The sequence below is a fragment of the Eubalaena glacialis genome, chromosome 9 (genome assembly GCF_028564815.1).
Source record: "Eubalaena glacialis isolate mEubGla1 chromosome 9, mEubGla1.1.hap2.+ XY, whole genome shotgun sequence".
NCBI lineage: Eukaryota > Metazoa > Chordata > Mammalia > Artiodactyla > Balaenidae > Eubalaena > Eubalaena glacialis.
The window spans coordinates 119,241,771-119,255,387 of record NC_083724.1 but is presented as its reverse complement, the minus strand read 5'-3'; the positions used below and the strand labels follow the sequence as shown (position 1 = coordinate 119,255,387).

The 13,617-nt window shown below is 49.8% G+C and overlaps 1 protein-coding gene across 2 annotated transcripts in view; it reads left to right on the top strand.

Annotated features, from left to right (window-relative positions):
• Positions 1-13,617, top strand: part of GALNT7 (polypeptide N-acetylgalactosaminyltransferase 7) — a 136,977-nt gene that overhangs the window by 75,403 nt on the left and 47,957 nt on the right. For both annotated transcript variants that reach the window (XM_061199498.1, XM_061199499.1), the window contains exon 2: positions 2,823-3,283. In XM_061199498.1, the coding sequence (XP_061055481.1) occupies positions 2,823-3,283 (461 nt within the window). The remainder of the gene's footprint in view (positions 1-2,822; positions 3,284-13,617) is intronic.

Genomic DNA, 13,617 nt, shown 5'->3' with positions numbered 1-13,617 from the left:
TTCCCATCACCGGAATCACCCCCAGCTTCCGCGCCTACCTCTTTGTGACAGAGGCGTGCTTGGCTTCCTCTCCTCAGGATGGGTCAATTCCCACCAGAGCCCTCAGTGCTTCGGGACACGGATCTCGGGCAAGGCTGCTTCCTGCCTCCAGACTAGCCCTACTCTGACCCTTAGAGCTCACAGGTTAGGCTTCCGCTACGTCCCTGCTACTTGACTCAGGTGTGCGGTGGTCAGAAGCCTGATCCAGAAGGCTTATCCACCTGTACCTGGACAAAGGCATCACATTAGATGGTTAGGCGAAGTGCTGCGTCTTATGTTTAGTTTTGTGCTACAGGAAGAAAATTGTGGAGAAACTTTGAAATGGACCAAAAAGATTATCGGTGCATTATCCAACTCGGCTTTCTGTGTTATCTCACCCTTTCATTATCTCTGAGCTGTTTTACCATCCTGTAAATGATAGAAAACTGCTAGTAATGCACAGGCGTCATGTCCATTGAAATGGCAGTCATGTACTGTGGAATGCAGTTGGTTACTGCTCTCTGGATATTGACCAGTTTTACCAGTTTTGCCTCTATTTGTAAATTCTTTGCAGTATTCTTGATGTTTATATATTTGTCTGTTCTTTGGATTCACCTTTGAACTGGTTGCAACATCTTACGGTTCCTTTTAAAATTAATCGGTCAATTAAAATCTGTGTCCCACGTTCAGAAAAAAATCCTTGTTATGCATACACATGTATGTTCATACCTGCATGTGACATCTCTAGGAAGATTCACAAGGAAGTGCTGGCTGTGCGCACCTCTGCGGAAGGGAAGGTAGGAAAACGTGCCTTTCACTATATGCCCTTGGCGATCCTTTGAATTTTGTATCTCATGCTTATAGTATTACCTAAACAAAGAGATAAGCTTGTTAAATTCCTTTTTGAACGCTCTCAAGTCAATCCTTAGCTAGCCGTTACCAAAACTTCAACATCGACTAAATTCACATTTGAATTAGCTGACTTTCCAAAGAGACCTTTTTGTCTCTAGATAAACTACTGGTAGAGGGCAGCCTGCATATCAGCATCACACCTGGAGCCTTACTTCTGCACTCTTTAAAGTTTTTAACTTTATTTTTCAAGACAGCTCTAACACTGTAGAAAAATGTCAGCGGGAGGGTACTAATTCTTTCATGAATCTCTTAAGGAACCAGGGGGTCTTGGCGTGAGGCGGGTGGCAGACCAGCCAGCCGTCTGCGGTTCTGGTTCTGACCTCCTCACCTCGCCCCGGCCCAGCTGCACACACTCTCTAGCCTCCTCCGCTGGTTATAGCTGGAGGTGCTCCCTTTAAGCCAGAGGAGCTCAAGCCTGATGCATGTTGAAATCACCTGGGGAGCTTTTAAAATTCTGATGCCCCAACCAATTAAAGCACAGTGTCTGAGGGGTGGGACGCGGACATCAGTATACTTAAAGCCACGGAGGTGATGCTGATGTTGAGAAACAAGGCTCTGTGCACTGATTCAGGAAAAACTTCACATGTGACACCCCAGAAACAAAAGCACTCAGGATTTCTTTTTTTTTTTTTTTTAATGTTTGTTTATTTATTTATTTATTTTGGGCTGCGTTGGGTCTTCGTTGCTGCGCACGGGCTTTCTCTAGTTGCGGCAAGCGGGGGCTACTCTTCGTTGCAGTGCGCAGGCTTCTCATTGCAGTGGCTTCTCTTGTTGCGGAGCACGGGCTCTAGGCGCGCAGGCTTCAGTAGTTGTGGCTCGCGGGCTCTAGAGCGCAGGTTCAGTAGTTGCGGCACGCGGGCTCAGTAGTTGCGGCGCACGGGCTTCGTTGCTCCCCGGCATGTGGGATCTTCCCGGACCAGGGCTCGAACCTGTGTCCCCTGCATGGGCAGCTGGATTCTTAACCACTGCGCCACCAGGGACACCCTGCACTCAGGACTTCTGACGGGTAGATCTGTGCAGGGGATGAGGAAAGGGAGACACCCCTCCCAGAATACCCGTACACACAGAGTCTATGTTTCCTTGGGACGCCTCTGGAACATGGCCAACTTAGGTACTGGGTGTGGTTTAAAAGCCCCAGCTGACTCGGTTACAGTCACTAGAGCTTTTTTTTTTTTTATAGTTTGGAACTCAGCTGAACTTTCACTGAGCAGGAAATACCTAATGGGGGCTGTTGAGTGCATATCCCAGCCCGATTCCTCTGGCATTTGGAGCACGAAGCCAGCCTCGGGGTGGGTGACGCCTGACACCACTGCCACCATGTGGCTGTGTGACCGACAAAACATCCTATTCCTCGTACACCAGATAACTAGGAAAACCACACTGTACAACAGGACCTGTTAAGTGCCTGCTTTAGTCACAGGTCCTAGAACCTCATTGCTCTGACCTGTAACAGTGTACTTTGGGACTTCCCTGGCGGTCCAGTGGTTAAGACTCTGTGGTTCCACTGCAAGGGCCATGGGTTCGATCCCTGGTCGGGGAACTAAGATCCCACAGGCTGCACAGCGCAGCCAAAAAATTAGGGAAAAAGAAAGAAAACAACAATGTGCTTTATTAAGGGGTCTTTGATAGAGAGTCGTGTTTATAAGGGGAGAAGTAAAAAATGCATCCACCCCTTCGTTTTGGAACGGTTAGGCAAGGAAATAGTCTCTTCGTGGTTCCCCCTGGGAAAGGTACCTTCTAATGGGGGCCCTGATTCATGGCCTGCTTCTGTTTCATATTTCAAACCATTTGATTGTTGCCTCAGCTGTTTTGAAAACATGAAAATTGGTGTCATAAACTCTGCTGTGGTTGCCTTCATGTACTCACTGTATATCCCCCTCCCTTTTGTGTAGGAAGACAGAGCTGTTAATAACCCCATGCCTGACCGAGGGGGCAATGGACTAGCTCCTGGGGATGACAGATTCAAACCCGTGGTGCCCTGGCCTCATGTTGAAGGAGTAGAAGTGGACTTAGAGTCTATTAGAAGAAAAAACAAGGCCAATCATGAACAAGAGCGCCATGCTGGAGGAGATAACCAGAAAGACATAATGCAGAGGCAGTATCTCACATTTAAGCCTCAGACTTTCACGTACCGTGATCCTGTGCTCCGCCCAGGGGTCCTCGGTAACTTTGAACCCAAAGAGCCCGAGCCTCACGGAGTGGTTGGTGGCCCTGGAGAGAAAGCCAAGCCGTTGGTTTTGGGACCAGAATTCAAACATGCAGTTCAAGCCAGCATTAAAGAGTTTGGATTTAACATGGTGGCGAGTGACATGATCTCCCTGGACCGCAGCGTCAGTGACTTACGACAAGAAGAGTAAGCACAACCCCTCCTCTTTCTGACCTGGGCGCGCGTTTCCATAGATACCTAGACTTACTTAGATGGTTGGAGTGCAGAACATATTTGTGCCTTCACTGCAAGGGAATAAGAGGGCCTTTGGTCCACGAAGTGGCCAGAAGGGGGAGATCTCCCCACTTGTGTTATTTTACTGAGGGTGTGGCCTATAAAATTCTGGGGTCTCCTCTACCAGTGCTGCTCAAAGTGTGGTCCCCGGACGAGCACCGGTCTGAACTTTCTGTTCCCGGTCCACAGAGAGAAAACGAGCTTGTACCAGGCCGTGAAGTAACTATTGCTATGAAGTGCTTTACGGTCACCTGACAATGTTTGAGTAACACCAGAGCCTTCTCTCTTGGTGCGTTGTTTTTCCCTCTGGACCAAGCTCCTTGTCTTGCTGTGGGACGGTGAACAGGAACGCTGCTCGGGTTGTTTGCCTTCTTCCGTTTTTACCCTCGGCACTGAAGCTGGGAACGGAAGCCCCCGAGTATGTACCGTATACAGGGCGCCTTCCGACAGATGAAACCGTAGCCCTCACGTTCAAGCCCTTTTCATGTAGTGAGATTTAAAACAAAGGGTTTCCAACTCTTGACTTTTGATCATGGTGATTACTGAATGAACTCAAAGCTTTTTCTCTTTCAGTTTATTCAGTAACTGATTCTACTCAGAGGGTCTGAGCAGCTTCCATTAGCTTCCATTGTGTGGATGCACATTTAATTCACTGCTACTGGAAAACTTTCCAGATGTATCCCCTGTGATGTGTGGTTAATGCAGTCCTTGTTTTGCGAAGTGAACACAGCAGGCGCACACACACACACGGTCCCCACAGCAGCATCCTTTATGACCCTGCAGTCAAATTCTGGACCTACCAGAGGGCTACTCCAGAGACTTTGGACCTTCCTATATTGATTTGATAGGAGTGGGGGGGGGTGGGGTGCCTGAAATACGCAGAGAAGAAAGAAAGAGAAGCAGTAGAGAACCAGGGTGGTGAGGGACATAACCTCTAGTACAGAGAAGAATTGGAGCATCTCGGGGGACTGTGAAGGGAGAGTGTGGGAGCAGTTATTCCTGGTCAAGGTAGAGACTTGCCTGATCGCAGATTTGCCATATTTAGAAAGAAAAAAAAAAAAAATAGAAGATGCTCAGTCAAATTTACTTTCAGTTAAACAATGGAAAATGTTTAGTATAAGTATGTCCCAAATAGTGTTTGGAATATACTTATACATTAAAAATACTTGTGGTTTATCTGAAATCCAAATTTAACTGTGCGTCCTATATTGTATCTGGCAGCCCCCCTAGGCAGGGGCTGAGGTGGTTGTCATAGAGCGAGAATTGCCGTGCGTGGACGCTTTAGGACCCCAGACGGGATCTGCGGTCCTCCCTGGAGTGCCTCCCAGTTACCCGAGACAGTCTCAGGCCGTGCGTCTGTCCCAGGGGGGTTCTCGGAGGACCTCTCGATGGCCTTCTCCTCACCGTGATGGGGAAGGAAAGGGGGGGGAGAGTCTACCACTGACTTTCTGCTACAGGCCAGGACTTGCTGCAAGTGATCTTATTTGATTCCCACAAGCAAACTGCGAGAGAGTTCCCACGTGTGAATGTGAAGTATGAGGCTTAGCGCTGTGACTTCTCTGTATCTGCCCAGCGAGATGGCAGAGCTGTGGTCCTACCCCGGGTGGCCCAGTTAGAAAGGCCTTCTCCCTCCTCGGCCCCACCCCTTCCTGGACAGTGTGGCCCCGGGCAGGGTTGCCATCCCAGGGTGAGCTCAGCGTGGACACGGAGATTTTAGCACAGGAATTACTTATAAAAGATACGCATGTAAAACACCAGTTTTAAAATCACTTTAAAATCTAGCTCACTCTTCGGTATAAGAAATGTGCTAAGATATAAAATATCAATAGAAAACCAACAAGGACCTACTGTAGAGCACAGGGAACTATACTCAGTATCTTGAAATAACCTATAATGGAAGAGAATCTGAAAAAGAATAGATATATTCATATGTATATATATATGTACATATGTGAGTGAATCACTTTGCTGTACACCTGAAACATTGTAAATCAACTATAATTTAAAAAAAGGAAGAAAGAAACATCCCAAGAAAATCAAAGGCATACATGCATACACGGCAGAGCAGCGCCCAGGACTAGCGTGGTCCTCGGTGCCTCCCCCTCCTGCGCCCCTCACATCCTTCTGTCCCCCAGGCCTCTTCTTCCTGCCACCACGCTCCGTCCCCGTCCACCCTTCCACCTCCCCTGTCACCAACCACGGCCACGCCACTGTCATCTCTCCTAGAACCCCGCCAGCGCCTCCTGCCTGTTCACACCTAGCCCGGGTAGCATCATTCTTTGCCTTCCCAGAGCACCTAGAATAAAACATTCCGGGCCTGCCCACCTCGCTCTGGCCGCACGCCTTCTCCTGGGGCGTTTGCACGTCTGCCCCCCCCCCGCCCCCGCTCCCTCACCTCTGTGGGCTTTTTCCTTCCTCTGTGGCCCCTTCCCAACCCTCAGGCTCCGTCAGACTCCCTGGCCTGCTTTATTTTCCATTACTCCTCTCTGGCCGTTTCATTCCTAGTATCTCTCAAATTTTATAATTAGACATTGGTTAATTTAGCTGTCTATTGACTGTCTGTCTTACTAGATGATAAGGTCCCAAGAGCAAGGAATTTGTCTGTTTTCTTCACCAGCTACTTCCAGTAAGTGACACCCAGGAGCTTGGCCGTACCCAGTGGTGAACATCTGCTGAGAGAGTGAATGAATGAGTGAGTGAATGAAGGAGTGAATGAAGGAGTCTGCTGGGATCAGACCTTGGCTCCATTACCAGACGCGAGATCTCAGACCAGCTCCTTACCCTCCCTAACCCTCAGTTACCTGATCCGTCACGTGGCTCTACTAATACCTATACCCACTGGATTGGCATTGGGATTAAAGGACATCATAGACTAAAAGTCGTACCACACGCCTGGGGGTTAGAAACTTAAGTATTAGTGGCTGTTTCTTTTTTAATTGCTGTGGCACTTTCTTCAGGTCACAGTTTGTCTAACCTTGAATGTTTCTGTAACTATGCAGCTTTGAGGTCCTCTGTTGCTTTTTGGAAAATGTGGATTCCCCCCACACCGCTGTGTCTGCATCATCTTGCATCTCCTCGCACCTCCCTTGATGGCAAAGCCTTCGTCCCCTTTGATGATTTCAGACACGCCAGGCACCTCTGAAGCTGCCATCTCTCTGGGTCTTGCTCTCCTACAGTCGTCTTTCTTCCTGCCTTTTGCTGTCTTTCCTAACTGCATTCCCCCCCAACCCGTCGCCTTCCTTCTTTTCTTCTTTCCTCTAATCTTCCTTCCTTCCTCCTGCCATGCCTTTACATAGGCTGATCATTTCTTTGTTCTTTTCTCTGGCATAACTGGAGCAGTGCTTAGAAATAAGATTATTGCATGTTCCTGCAAGGATCGTGTCCCCAGTCAGATAAAAGGACCGAGGCTATCTTAGCAAATGATCCTAAACCCCTTTCTAAAATTCTATGCTAGTGAGAAAACTTTTGTTTATACTCAAAATATGCAAACATACTCCCAGAAGATTTCTTTAACTGAATCCAGATTATTTTTTAAATTTGATTCTTTCTCACCCTCTTTAAAAAAAATGGGATAGGCTTCTTTCCTGTTTGAACACTGTAAAATTCAGTGTAGACTCGTAAATAATTTCTAAGTTGAGTTATTCATAATTTAGAATGTGGTCAATCTTAAGAATTTTCTCCAAAATAAAAAGGTCAACAGCACATAAAGCACTGCTAAGTTTCACGTAGTATCTGATGTGCATATTAGCACTTTTCTGCTCTACCAGCAAAGTGAAAGCATCCCACGGGCCCACCTCACACACACGCCCTCCCTCACGCTCGGTCCCCATGGAGAACATACTGCACAGGGCTTGAATCTCCGCAGCTGTGGGATCTAGGCCTGATTAGCCTGCTCTCTTGCCTCTGTCACGCATAATGAGCCACCTGCCACGCTTGGAAACCCAGCTTTGAGCTGTTTGTCCAGTTACAACATCGGCCCCTGGCTCACTCGCTCGTTCTTGTGGCCGTTCCCTCCGTCCTTTTGGATGAAAAGCAGGACAGAACTGCCCAGCTGCCAGTGTGACTCAGGCTCACGTCTGTTGCAGCTTTGAATCACATCCCCTGGCTGAGTCATTTACTGGCTGTTGATCGCTCATTAGGAGGGTGAGTAACAGTGTTTGGAGGGAACTAGAGGCCTCCTTCTTTTCTAAAGGCTTGAGCCAAGAATGACCTCACCTGCCTTCACACTCGTTTTCTATTAAAAAAGAATACATGATTTTCTGCACAGTTCAACGGAGATGGAGTATCTCCAATAAACGAGGCACTGTGCTAGCCCATCAGGGATGCAGCAATAAGAAAGTACAGTCCCTGCCTTCAAGGGGCTCACCATCTACCCCTGGGGAGAAGGGAAAGGTTACCGTGACGTAAGAGCCTGAGGAAGGAGAGGGGGGCCGCGTCGAGTTCCAGGGAAGTCAGGAAAGGATTCATGGGGGGAGCACTAGGGACGGGCCTGACGATGAGGAGGTTTCCCAGGAGGAGGTTACAGGTGTAGAGGGCAGGACGGTAGGCGTGGGCCAGGAGGAAATCCGGTGCCGTGGCTTACGTGGATGGGGCAGTGAGTGCAGAGACGTAGAGACACAGCTGGTATGACAGAGAGGGTGGCGTTTGCAGGCCCCCAGTGCCGCTCTTCATAGTCTGCACTGAATGCGGTGCAGGGAAGACCCACTGAAGGGGTACCGAGAGAACGTGAGGAGTGTCAGGTTGCTGGGGTGTCCGGAGCGGGCGGAGGGTTGGGGCCTGACCTGGTAGAGGGTCCGTAGCGTCACAGTAGGAACTTGAGTGAAGGCCCCAGAACCAGACAAAGGAGACTCGGGGAGAACAAGAGTTAGAACAGGAGGCGCTGGCGGCTGATGGAGGGGAAGGAGGAATGAGACATCAGTACGAGGCTTTGAAGCTCAGAAACAGGAAGAAGGCCACTACTGACCAAGGAGGGGGGAGGTTCAGAACAAGCTGCTCTGCCCAGAGCACCTGTGCCCTAGACCTCGGCCTCGGGCGAGTCCCGCCTCCCCGTGCTGAGCCCCGCAGGGGGCCGAGCCCATTTGTGGGAAGTGCTCTTGGTGGTTACGTTAGATTTTCTTCTCATAAAGCGTAGGATTTTATTTCCTTTACTGTGAACTAATGGCTGATGCAAATATATGGAAATTATTCTTGCCCTTTTTCTGCCCAAGAAGGCAGACAATCAGGGGTATATAATCCAAGCTATTTTGTTTCAAACAAATGAATTAAATATTTTGACTTGTTGAACAAATTCATCTGCTTCTACTGTTTAACCTTTCCTCCTGCCTACACTCCTATTGCATTTCTATTTTGTAGAAAGCTATCTCAGTTGCATTGACAGAGCGAAATAATAGATGTTAAAGTGCTTCAAAAACTCTAAGAGCTATGCAAATGTTAATATGATTGTTAATAACTTTGTTAAGCTTGTCTGTGGAAAACTGAGGTGTTTTTTTAAAGATATTATACACTGACATTCCTGCCTTATACACTAGGTAATTCTCTTCTTACCTGATACCAGAATACTGATATTTAATTTTATTTAAGGTAGTTATGGTCGTGAGCTTTTTTCATTCTCCGTCTGTGTTAAGGGTTCTCTTTGATACCTTTGTGTAGAATATAGTAATATAATTTATCAAATAGTTGCTATTTTCAAAATAGGCTGTAGGGTTCTTTTCTAATTTCAGTTTCTATACATTGTGACCCATGGGTTTCAATTAACACTGACTAAAGGTAAGGAGCCGCTAGTAAGAGGTTAAAACAAATTATTAGAATTATCTATAAATCATGTACACACGTGTATGTGAATCACGTATGTGCACATGAACTTCAGTGCTGCGTCCTAGTTTCTGTTAGCACAGTGAGCGCTGGTTCTGTACGACGCCATCCAAACGACACGGGTCACGACCATTGACATGCACTCCTTTCCTCTCTTGGATTACCCAAAGCACGTCTCATTTTTCAGACTGCAGTTTGGCAGCCGTAGAGCTAATCTGCAGGAAGCACATTTGAAATTGGTTTCAGGTGACCCACGGTGGACATGCTGCTGCTTTTACATCCAAAAAGTATTGCTTTCTAACTGGCCTGAAAGTTTTTACTCTTGGGAGCCACTTTTTGTGAGTTCAGAGGTTTTCCACATGAACTTTAAAAATAAATCGTGTTCTGATACTTAGTTTCTTTTCTTCTTTCTCTTCTAAACATACACGTCTGAACACACGCACGCGCTCACACACACACACACACACACACACTGCACTTTGGGATTTTCTCAATGATGGGGGCACAGCCGATTTTTGTTCAAGGTCCTGGCTGACCACAGGAGACGTATTTAGCCAAATGGGAATTACTGGAGCTATCGGGGTAACTTAGGTCACCCCAGTTCGCACAGCAGTTTAGAGGGGTGCCTCCAGAAACTGGACATGGAGGTCATCTGCTGCTCCGGGCCACCGTTAGCAGGGTAGCAGCCACCTCGAACCACCCCCCGCCAGCAGCCTGCGGGGGTGGCTTCTGTCCCCAGGGGGGAACGTTCCTGTACTGCCGAGACCCCGTGTGGTTACTGAGGTCCCGCCCATGAACATAGCTTCATCTCCCCACACACCCCACCCACCACGTTACAAAAGGACAGGGTTTGCCTGGTAAAAGTATAACCCTGGGTGTTTGATTTGTTTTTGCACAGCTCTCCACCCCCAACCGGGAGTTTACAGTAAGTCCCTGGATGCTGGCTATGTGCGTGGAGGCACCACGAGGTACCTCGTTACATCCCACCCCAATGACAGTGTCAGGGAGACCTTGACTCTTTCTTTCTCTCCAGGGTGAGTTTCCCACCCATCCAGAGCTCTGACATGGAGATGAAGGGGGAGTTTTGGTACCCTTTCCTACTGGAGCATCTGAGATTTGGAGCTGACGGTCATTTCAGAGTGTTTGGTCATTGTCCTCTGCTAAAAAGTCATCAATCCCTCAGCAGGGAGCGTCTGAACTGCCACAGTGCCCGGTGGACGTCAGGCACAGGCCCTTCCACCCGGAGGCTGGCACGACCCCTGGTGCTTCGGCCACCGGACCGTCAGATTCAGCCTGGTCCCTCGCTGTGTCCCCTGTGCGTAGGGCCCTCGGGTGTTTGGTAAACAGGGAAGTGGTCCTGGGGGGTCCTCCATTTCCTCCTGCATGGTGATGTTTGGAGGTGGGCCGGCAAGTTGTCCCACAGTTAAAGTGACCACCAGGACAGTGTATTTATGAAGATCCGGAGAAGAAAGTCTTTCTCTCTAGCGCCAGGAACGGGGTGAGGGCCTCAGGACACCGGCGCTGCACTGTGCTGGGCAGCGTGGACCGGAGGGGTCTCCGAGAAGCCAAGCGGAACGTGATGGAGGAGAAAGGCTGCCCTGGACCACCTTTTAGTTCTGGTATCACTGCCCTGCGCTAGAAGAGAATATCTCCCAGGACCTGCACAAGGAGAAGATGAGCCCCCGGGCTTCAAGGCTGCGCGGACGCAAGGGATGGGCTGTGATGAAACTGCACATTGGTAGCGATTTTAACCGATTGACTTTGGTTTCCTTAGGGCCCTGGTCCCCATGCGCCCTGGGTTTCCAGTGGTCTGGTCCTAGCCCTGTTGTTCCTTTAAATCCTCTTTCTTCCTTCCTTCCTCCATTCCTTCCTTCCTTTCTTTTTATCTTCTTCTTTTTTCTCTTTTTCTTTCTCTTTCTTTCTGCATGATTTTACAAAACAGAAGGTCTTCCAGGGGAAAAAATGTGTATGGCATTGGAGCAGAAGTGCCCCTATTGCAGTGAGTCAAAGCCAAACACCCAGCGAGGTGCTGCCCACACTTAAGAGGCATCATCTACCTGAAGCTGGCTATTTTTAGGCCACGCATAAACCAACAGTTAAGGAAGAGAAGCCCGTTTGTTCTGGAAGCACAGTAGCAGCAACCACCAGCTGGGCCCGGGGCGAGTACATACGCATTTTTACTGATCAGGCTGCAGGAGAGAAGACCAGCCACGCGAGTGGGTGTAGGTGAGGTGGGACCAGTCAGGCAGGGGCTGTCCAGAGAGCAAGAGAACAGCCGTCCTGGGGGCCTGCCGTGCAGCGGGGCAGTTCTGACAGCTACCCCTCCGGGCGGGCAGGTCCCTGGGGAGAGCCGTGAGGCGGGTCAGCAGCACCGTTTCCTCTCAAGCAGGGCCTGGGGGAGGAGCGACAGGAATAACGTGTATGACTCCCTGGGTGCGCTTCTCAGTAAGTCCATCACCTTTGCTCACTTTAAGCCAAATATGTTAAAAATGCACTTAGTATCACAAATGGAATTGCTCTTTTGTCATCCTTGCAAAGTGTAAGAGGAACAAGCTAATTACATGAGTTAAAATGATATAAAAACACAGTTTACATTCAGTAATATCTTTTAGTTCATCACTGGGAAATGGCCACGGTTTTGCGTTCCTCTTCGCGGAATCCCAGGGGAGCGTCCACTGTCCCAAACGTAGCCAATGTGGAGGAGACTGTCATTTTTAATAACCCAGTAACTCACTGTAGATGAGCACTGCCGTTTCCATCAGAAGCAAAACACCCGCACCTTCTGCAGAAAGGCAAGTCCCAGCGAGCAAACCAGAGCCGGGAAAAAAAAAGGGCTCTGGAGACAGATCTGAGCACCTGAGCTCCAGGTCCCTAAGACCCTGGGGATGCGCCACGGTCCCCGCAGACACAGGAGCTGGGGGGGGGGGGTCTCCCGCGACAGACGGGACCGCCCCGCGCTTGCGCCGCGTTTCGCGGGGCAGGCGCTCCCCCCAGCGGCGGACGCGCTCGGTGCAGGCCTGCAGGGGCTTCTCCTCGGAGAGCGGGGAGCACGAGGGGCTCCAGAGAGCCCGCAAACTCCGTCCTGCCAGCTGTCCTTCCAGGCCGTGTGAACGCCGGCTGACCTGGGAAGCAGCATCGGGTGTTCTTATTCAAGGCACACCCAGAAGGGTCTGTCCTGAGCAGAGGATGAAGCCACCTCGGTTGGGGTCTGGCTGCCTGTGTCACCGTGGCGCAGCCTCGGCTGGGGCCGAGCGCGGGCTGGGACGGTGCCGTGACCGCAGGACCCCAGGCTCCAGCCCCGGGGCGCTCACTTACACTTCTTCATGTGGTGGGGATGTTTCTCGGTCGCCTTCCCTGGGGTCCACGCCTGTCTTTTACTCCCGGGTGATGAGCTGCCGCCGCGATGCCGCTTCTTGGTTCCGTACTTCTCCGTTGCCGCGGCTGGTGAAGACGCGGTGCTCAGTTAGTGGCCGCGAGGATCACCGGCATCCCCGACCACCTGCTGAGCACCTGCTGTGTGTCTGGCAGTGTGCTCCGTTCTCTGACACACTGTCTCCCATCCTCATAACCGTGCGAACACAGCGTTATTATTATTATTTTTCCTCTGGATTTGTAGAGGATGGAACTGAGGCTCAGAAGCAGATAACTTGAAGGTCACATTAACTAGAAGATTGGGGTGGCGGGATCCCAGTTCGGGCTTCCACACCGCATCGCCTTGTTAGTGACGCTAAACCGGTGGCCCGGGGCGGCAGGGGCGGGGGTGGAGGTGGATATTACAGTATATACATCACATTAACTGTTTGAAAAAGGAAAACAGAAAGTTAGAAAAAGGTAAAAGTCAAAGGCTTTATATGTCATTACTGCAGAATCCTTTCCTGCTTCTAAGCCGCGTTTTCTCCGTCTCGGCACTACTGACAGTCTCTGTCAGGCCGACTGTCCTGTGCCTTGTAGGATGTTCAGCCTCATCTCTGGACTCTGCCCACCCAACCGATGCCTGTGGCACACACCACCCCTCCCTGTCCTTAACTGTGACAGCCCAGAATGTCTCCAGACTGTGCCACATGGCCCTGTAGGGTAGAATTCCCCCCTGGTTAATAATCCCCACTGCTCTAAGGGGCCAGTCAAGGTAACATTGGCCAGAGGTGCCGAGCAGGGGTGGAGGGTGTGTAACACAATGGAAAGAACAGAGATGGGACTTAGAACGTTGTGGGGACAGCAGGCACAGATCGGTTGAACCGCCAAATAAATAAAGGTAAAATGAAGTTAGGTATTAGCAGTGAGGGTTTTGTGATGGGTCTCAGGCTACATCATGGCAGAACATCTGAACATTATCAGTGGTGTTTCAGTAATCATTCATGGATACATGGTCTCTCTCTCTCTCTCTCTCTCTTAATATAACAAACACTGGGAGTGGAATGGAGAGAGCTGCCCTTCAT